At 38.9% G+C, this 7865-nt stretch overlaps 1 protein-coding gene and 1 non-coding gene across 2 annotated transcripts; both read right to left on the bottom strand.

The window, feature by feature from the left end:
* Positions 1-1736: 1736 nt before the first annotated feature.
* LOC107988364 (5S ribosomal RNA) lies at positions 1737-1855 on the bottom strand. The gene has a single exon (XR_003049461.1). It is a non-coding gene; the product is annotated as a 5S ribosomal RNA (ribosomal RNA).
* Positions 1856-1979: 124 nt separating this feature from the next.
* Positions 1980-7810, bottom strand: cngb3.1 (cyclic nucleotide gated channel subunit beta 3, tandem duplicate 1). Its single transcript, XM_025054685.1, has 16 exons — positions 7755-7810; positions 7502-7722; positions 7077-7376; positions 6791-6999; positions 6630-6680; positions 5790-5876; positions 5622-5686; positions 5082-5204; positions 4857-4998; positions 4601-4760; positions 3922-4019; positions 3688-3771; positions 3476-3594; positions 2672-2824; positions 2440-2590; positions 1980-2335 (listed from the first exon to the last, which is right to left on the bottom strand). Exons 1-16 carry the CDS (start codon positions 7808-7810, stop codon positions 2294-2296), a joined length of 2061 nt encoding a protein of 686 aa, XP_024910453.1. The 3' UTR covers positions 1980-2293.
* Between the last annotated feature and the right edge of the window lie 55 nt (positions 7811-7865).

The following is a 7865-nucleotide window of genomic DNA, read 5'->3' as shown; positions in this document are numbered from 1 at the left end:
CATAGACAACTCTTTTCTTAATTCACCGTCAAAAACTAATTTCATTTTTAAGGTTAACAACAAAACTCTTCTCTGGGCGTTCTCCTTAATGGCCAACATTTTTTAACAACTGTTATCACATCAATAATTGAAAAGACCTTTGAGGCACTGATGAACATGGTGAGGTCTACAGACGTCTGGATGTTGTTGATGTGCCTGCTGTGCTCCTCAGCTTTCTTCAGGACTTCTCTGGAATATTGACAAATGAACAACAACAACAACAAAAAAAGTTCCTCGTTATCACAAGCTCTACAAAAGATGCTGTCTGTGATTCACTGTTTCCTTCAGTATTTCATTCCTATAATACTGTGTGCAAACTATTTCTTTAGCAGTAATCAGGAAGCCGTGTACTATCTGCAATCTCGTTTCTTTTACAGTATTAATTTGTTTATGTTGCCCGTGACGAGTAATACAATGTTACCCTCAGGTCGAAGACGTTCATGAAACATGTGCTTGTCTGTGAAAAAACAGGATGATGTTGCTGCTGAAATCGAACCTGCAACAATGCTGTGGTATCAGTTAAGTCAACTCAGATGAAATGCCATTTAACCCGAACGAAAAGCTGACTGTACAATTGAAAAAATCAAATCACGTGCAATTTGCTATTTCACTATAAGTACATAAGTCAGTAATTCACATTACCACACACCTACTACTGTCGATCTCCTTACAACCGCCAGCAAATTGTCAATGTTTACTTCAGTTTACACATATTTGTATAACAATCTATCAATAGATATCTTCAAATACATTTATCATTCACTTATTTCTGTTGTTCTACTTTGGAGCGGGGGTCTCAAGCACAAATGACTGGAGGGTCACCTCACATTTCCATACATGTATAAACAGTGACAAATCCAAGAGTTAAAAGAAAAACAATAACTATTTTCTTCGTTGAAGACTTCCATTAGGCAACTGGACATGAAATTTTCACTCAACAGAGGTGGGCTAAGACATAACCCATAAAATTGATGAACGTCACATAAAACTTCTTCATTATGTAGAAAACACAATATAATGTTAAAACACGAACCTTTAGTTCCTTTGTATCAAGTTTATTTTCCCCTCGTAAGACATCTCCACGACGACCAATGTTTGTTTGAAAAACCAGAGCACACATTTCCGGTATCATTAGAACGCTCTTGTTACGCATGCGCAAACCAGGGAGAGAAAATTACGTAAATGTAATTATTATTGTAAAAAGAAAACGTAGATGTGTACAAATAAATAAAAATTAAATTAAAAACAGAAATAAATAGACATATAAGTTTCTTAATAACATTTTAGATCTTATATCACATTCATACACTAGGTAGTAGTTTCCAGGTGCAAATTCTATATATTGAATTTTTCATTTGCATGCAATTAACTCAATGACATAAACAACACAAATTAACTGGTATTTGGATTCTTGCTGAAATTAAAAAACACAATAAAAGAGAATTCCAGCTCTAATTTGACTTCTTACAATTTATTTTACCTGATCACACTTGATTGCACCGTACTGTACAAAACTAAACACTAGTGTTGCACTTTAAGGTTTTGTCCTGTCTTGTCTACATAGTGACAGTGAGAAACGAAATTTCGATTACTTTGTATGTCTGGTACACGTCAAAGTTCGGACCATGCCCTGCATAAGCAAAACGTTGAAAAGGTGGCAGTTTGAGAAAGAAAGGGCACCTCCTACTGGTCGAAAAAGCTTACAGCACCTGGTATTCCCAGGCGGTCTCCCATCCAAGTACTAACCAGGCCCGACCCTGCTTAGCTTCCGAGATCAGACGAGATCGGGCGTGTTCAGGGTGGTATGGCCGTAAGCGAAAGCCAAAGCGAAAAACGGGCTATTTATAGGCCACCTTACATTGCATTGATGTGCAGTCAGAGGAGGCAGTACCTCACTTGCCATTATGATTAAAAAAAGAAAAAAAGGCCACCTTACATTGCATTGATATGCCATTATGATTAAAAAAGAAAAAAGTACATATAATAAATATTAATATTTTCCACTGAACTGTGTTAAAGATGCATTTTTCTACACATGTAAAAGAAAAGTTTCTCAATAACACAGAACATTTAATGCTACGTGGGCAGATTCATTTGCTTTCACTGCTGACGAGACTCTGAGGGTTTAGGGTAGCACTTCATTTATTTTCTTTGTATACATATATATACATATATACATACATACATATATATGTACTGTATATACATACATACATATATATGTATATATATATACATATATATAAACTCTGCATTATTTCAAACTGTGTTTTCGCTTCATCTCTGCTGCGTTTTTCTGTGGACAGTGGAGAAAAGATGCGCACAGTAATTTAACGAGTATTTTGCTAAATAAATAACGGCTAATAATGACTAGACATTGGACATCATCAAAGATATTACCTTCAGTTTTTCCAGTAAACCTTTTTTTCGCAAGTCAGCAAAGGCTCTGACCATTTTAGGTGTTGGTGGTTTTTGTCCAAACAGAGCCAGACCTTTCTGTTTCTCCTCAGCTGCTTTAGCAGCTGCGGGACCTTTAGCTTTTAGCAGTTGTCTAGAACAGCACACACACACACATTAATTAACAATCATATAATTTGGTCATTTTCACTTCACACAGCTGCCTTGGTCTCACCTCCCCTTCCTGGCCAAGACTTTCTGAGATTCAGGGTAGTGGACCAGGATGTCAAACAGGTCCTTCTTCTCCAGGACAAAAAGGTTAGCAAAACCGTGTGCTTTGACGTTAGCAGTGCGTCTGTTTCCTCCATCTTTAGCAGACTGTAGTAAACTGAAGGAGTTAGAGAGCGGATTGACGCTTTAGGTATTTAGATGAGAATAGATGTTGAGCATCGAAGACTTAACAAACTAACGATGCTGTTATTTGAAAATTGATTTGTCACAAAAATCAATGGTATATTATAAAATAGTATAATATTATAGTAGTAATATTTGTTAGTTATAGCTTTATAGTTATAATCGTTAACACTAAGTTACACAAATGCAAATAATTTAACTAGCGATGTCCGATACTAACTTTATGCTAATATCTGATATCTGACATTTCGCCAATGTTTGTTGCAAAATTCAGAATAGACGAAATTATTTGCAGTGCTGTATATCAGTGGAACAGTTAAAATAATTATTAAATATCAGTTGTAGATTGTGTGGATTGAATTTATTTACAAGTATCATGATATTTTTGACCATGTCTTTATTATCGGTGATGATGTGATCGATGGAAAATGCTGTCCCAGGTTATTACGCGCATATAAGCCGATTTGATCTTTATGTTTTGGTGTTTAAACTTTGGCTTATAAGCCGACCCCCCGATTTGATCTTTATGTTTAGGTGTTTAAAATTTGGCTTATAGTCGAGTATGTACGGTAACCTCTGACCAAGCTTTTTTAAATATGCTGTAGCACGTCTGACGCACACCGACCTGATTTCTCCAAACACGCATCCAGCCTTCAGAGTGACAAACACGATGCTGTTGTCAGGTCCTCCCACCACCTGCACGGCTCCGCTTTTGATGACGTACATCTCTTTACCAATATCGCCCTGCAGGGGGCAGCAGAAGTAGACACTCCAAAAGTCAAACTCGGATAATCACAAAGAGCCTGAACACACACACACACAGACACAGATACACACTTTCTTAACCACAAAATCTCCAGGTAGGTATACGATGGACTTGAGCCTCAGCAGCATGTCCACCAACATCTGCTGGTCACAGCCCTGCGAAGAAGCAAGTTATTTTTTTTCATTGCTTTACTGAGACTTGAACATGACATTAAAGTTCTTTTTTTTTTTTAAAGGTGTTTCTGTTGTCGTCTACTGCATGGATATATGCAAACAGAGAAAATGAAGCAGTGAATTCTGCCTCACCTGAAACAGCGCAATCTTCTGAAATGTCGCCAGATTGATGTCCACAGCGATGGCAGTTCTCATCACCAGGGGCATCTTGTCCAACAACTCTGACTCATCTATGAGGAACAGAGGTTTATAGCATACTAAATTGTCCGTCTCAATATATTTGTAATTTTGTATAATCCCCACTCATGTACAAATATAAAAAAAGCATTTAAAGGGACAATAGTTCGTATGAGGGCCACATCAGTTCCGTTTTTGACAGTAAGAAAAATATATCAAAACATTTTTTTAAATATAAATTACGGTAATATAAAAATTTTAAAAAATTAAATACCGTATTTTCCAGACTATAAGTCGCCCTGAGGTATAAGTTGCACCCGCCAAAAAATGCATAATGAATAAGAAAAAACATATAAAAGTCGCTCCAGAGTATAAGTTGCACCAGTGCCCTCTAGAGGCTGTCAGTGTGAAAATAACAAACATGTAAATTTTCAGCGGTACAGGAGTAGCATATACTGGTACACAAGCCTAGAGTGCCCTCTAGCGGCTGTCAATGTGAAAATATATATTTTAGTATATAAGTCGCACCCGGGTATCAACATCTAGTCACGGCGCCCTCAAGCCAAAAGTTTAAGATTAAGAAGTCCTTTGGAAACTTAAGATCCTTGATTTAGATTAATGGCAAAATTCTTACCCAGCATGCCCTGTGCTGTCCATGTGTAGTTGTACCAGGTTCGGATTCTGTTCTGGACAAGTTTTGGGATGGTGTACCTATTCATGTAGCTAACACAGCCGTCCATGGATGACCTAAAATACGTCTCTCCTGCCGTGGCTGCACCGATCACATCTCTCATCTGAAAGAGAGAAATGTTGCCTAATTGAGAGAAATGTTGCCCACTCCATAACGAACAAATCTGATCGGAGGCCCTTACACAATCTTCTAACCCTACCTGTCCAATCAAGCTGGAGAACACAAAGACGCCAGTGAAGAAGTTTGTCATCTGAAATGAAATCTCAAAGATCGTGGTGGGCTCCGGCAGACCTCCGATGTTGATCAGGCTGCGCACCGCAAAGTAGTAGCAGCGCAGGTACCTGAGGGAGAACCAAGAAGGTGCAGACGGTCACGACAGAGCGACGGGCAACATGAAAATCCCGACATGAGGTGAGAAACATACGCAGAGCCTTTTCCACTGTACACCCAGGTGGTCTTCCCCAAGCCCTGGTGAACAGAGGCCACGTAGAACAGACAGGCGTTCAGATGGAGCACAAAGAGCAGGTAGCCTGTGGTCCGAATCACTCTGTAGCAAACGAACGCGTAACGTTAAAGCACGTACTTCTCAAATAGTGGGACATATCATATCTCCTGAGGTTTTTCATTGAAATATAATCTGCCAATGTTGAAAAACGATAGGTCACTCAGACTCAGATGTTTTATTTTGAATTTATTATTTACTTATTGTTTAAGTTAGTTCTCGAGTTCGCCACATGAGGGCGTATACTTGAGTTCCGCAAGAATGAAAGGCATTGAGATGGCTGTTAAAAGCCACAACAAAAAACAACACCATATGTAATTTACGCCAAAAAAAAAAAAATCGAATCAAATGCAACATCAGTATAATAAATAATCTGTAGTTTGTGTTCGCCATTAGGGAAACAACGCTAAAGTAAAGTAATTAAATGCTAGTGTTATACACGGAATTAGTTTGGACTTTTACCTCCAGATGTAAGCCTTAGCCAGGATACTCTCAAGTCGGTTGCTGAACTCGAAAAAGGACACTATCTGGAATAAAGGGAAGGCTTGTCAAAACGGGGAGAAAAAAACAGTCCAACAATTTTCTTGTTTTCATTACAAATTACATTATTTCATAAAACATTTCTTTTACCCGTATGAGGCGATTGAGTCTGTAGACGGCAGAGAACTCAAAGTGGAGGCAGAGCAGGTCGAAAGGGATGATGCTGATTAAATCAAGCTGCAGTTAGGAATACATTGCAAAATAAATAGATGTATAGATGGATGGATGTATAGATGTATGTATGTATGTATGTATGGGTGTATGTATGTATGGATGTATGGATGTATGGATGTATGGATGGATGGATGTATGGATGGATGGATGTATGTATGTATGGATGGATGGATGGATGGATGGATGTATGGATGTATGTATGGATGTATGGATGTATGTATGGATGTATGTATGGATGTATGTATGGATGGATGGATATATGGATGTATGGATGGATGTATGGATGTATGTATGTATGTATGTATGGATGGATGTATGGATGTATGTATGGATGTATGTATGGATGTATGTATGGATGGATGTATGTATGTATGGATGTATGTATGTATGGATGGATGTATGGATGTATGGATGTATGAATGGATGTATGTATGGATGTATGTATGGATGGATGGATATATGGATGTATGGATGGATGTATGGATGTATGGATGTATGAATGGATGTATGTATGGATGTATGTATGTATGTATGGATGGATGGATGTATGGATGGATGGATGGATGGATGGATGTATGTATGGATGGATGGATGGATGGATGGATAGACAGATTGATTTTTTGGTTTGGGGAAACACAATCCTAGTCTAGATTGTGTGGCATTATAAAATATTAACTGTTCAACACTAGTCTTTTAATAAACTGCCAAAATGCCACTAAAATCAAAATTGTATCAGTTTGTGTTCTACTTTCTTACCTTGAATCTCTGCGATTCCCTGTAATGAACTTTGGTCATTTTTCTGTTTGTCTGCAGACAATAAAAGCGTTAAAATTACATAAAAAAAATAAAGAAATACAAAAAAAAACAAAAAACGATACATTCGAGACAAAGTAGAACCATTCAGAGTTATGACTTACTATGATGTCACCAGCTTTGACAAACTGAAGCCTGGGCTGCCAAAATACAATGTCGGTGACATTCACTACATCACTGAGAATGTCGAAAAAAACCCAGTAGGGATTCAGAGTTTCATTATGGTAAGGAAACGCCAACCGGGCCGAACAGAACCACAGGTTGTAGTTGAACGCCACTGCCACTAGGGTCATCCAGGCAATGTAACGACGATCTGCAGAGACAGCAGGTATGTTACGTTTCAGTATTCACATGCGTAAATGTGTGTACGTCGTAGTCATGCGACCTGACCTGTGAACGGGTCAATCGTGCTCCCTACAACTGAATCCATCATGTTCTCCAGTGGTTGGAAGAGGAGATCGCAGCAGAAGCAGCTGAGTTCGGGGAATCTCTTTGCCTTTCTCCTGGCCTCCTCTGCCAGCCTCTCTTCTTTGGCTTTCTTCTCAGCTTCAAGTCTCTTCTCTTCATTCTTTTTCTTTATCTCCTCTGCCTTTCGGGCCGCCTCCTCTGCCTTCTTTCTTTCAGCTTCTTCTTTTGCAACTCTCTCTTCCTCCTTCAGTCTGACGTAGTCCTCCTTCTTCAGGATAGGTGCTGGTCGGACAGAGAGAGAGAGATGGTGAGATCGGTTAAACTTATTCCACTTTCGGTCCTTCTCCCGGGGTTTGACCCATGGATGGATGGATGGATGGATGGATGGATAGATAGTTTGTACTCACTGACGGGTGGAGTGACCTCTGGAGAAGTGGCATATGGGTCTATCACTTTCTCTCGGAGAAGCGCTGTCCGCTCCTCCAACTTCTTCACCACATCTCTGAGGACGTCGTCCGTGTAGCGGGAATAGACCACAGGTGGAGGAGGGCTCTCTTCCCTGGAAAGGAATGGATACAAAAAAAAAAAAAACCCATAAACCAAGCTCAATTCTAAGGGCTTGAAAAAGCTAAGAAATAATATTTACTGGTTTATTCTTACCCTTCTCCTCCCTCTGGACCTGCAGGACCGATGGGTGCAGCAGGAGAAGAATACATATAAATATATATATGTATATATATACATGTATACATATATATACATATACATATA

This window comes from Cynoglossus semilaevis, chromosome 3 (genome assembly GCF_000523025.1).
Source record: "Cynoglossus semilaevis isolate Cse_v1.0 chromosome 3, Cse_v1.0, whole genome shotgun sequence".
NCBI classification, from domain to species: domain Eukaryota; kingdom Metazoa; phylum Chordata; class Actinopteri; order Pleuronectiformes; family Cynoglossidae; genus Cynoglossus; species Cynoglossus semilaevis.
This window is presented reverse-complemented; position numbering and strand designations above follow the sequence as displayed.

Bases quoted from the DNA above. Each gene is read 5' to 3' on its own strand.
- cngb3.1 (XM_025054685.1), bottom strand. From the start codon at position 7,810: ATGTATTCTTCTCCTGCTGCACCCATCGGTCCTGCAGGTCCAGAGGGA. The intron at 5,205-5,621 runs GTAAAAGTCCAA...CGTTTGCTACAG, and splicing joins GCTAAGGCTTACATCTGGAG to AGTGATTCGGACCACAGGCT. The intron at 2,591-2,671 runs GTGAGACCAAGG...GTGCTGTTCTAG, and splicing joins GTCTTGGCCAGGAAGGGGAG to ACAACTGCTAAAAGCTAAAG.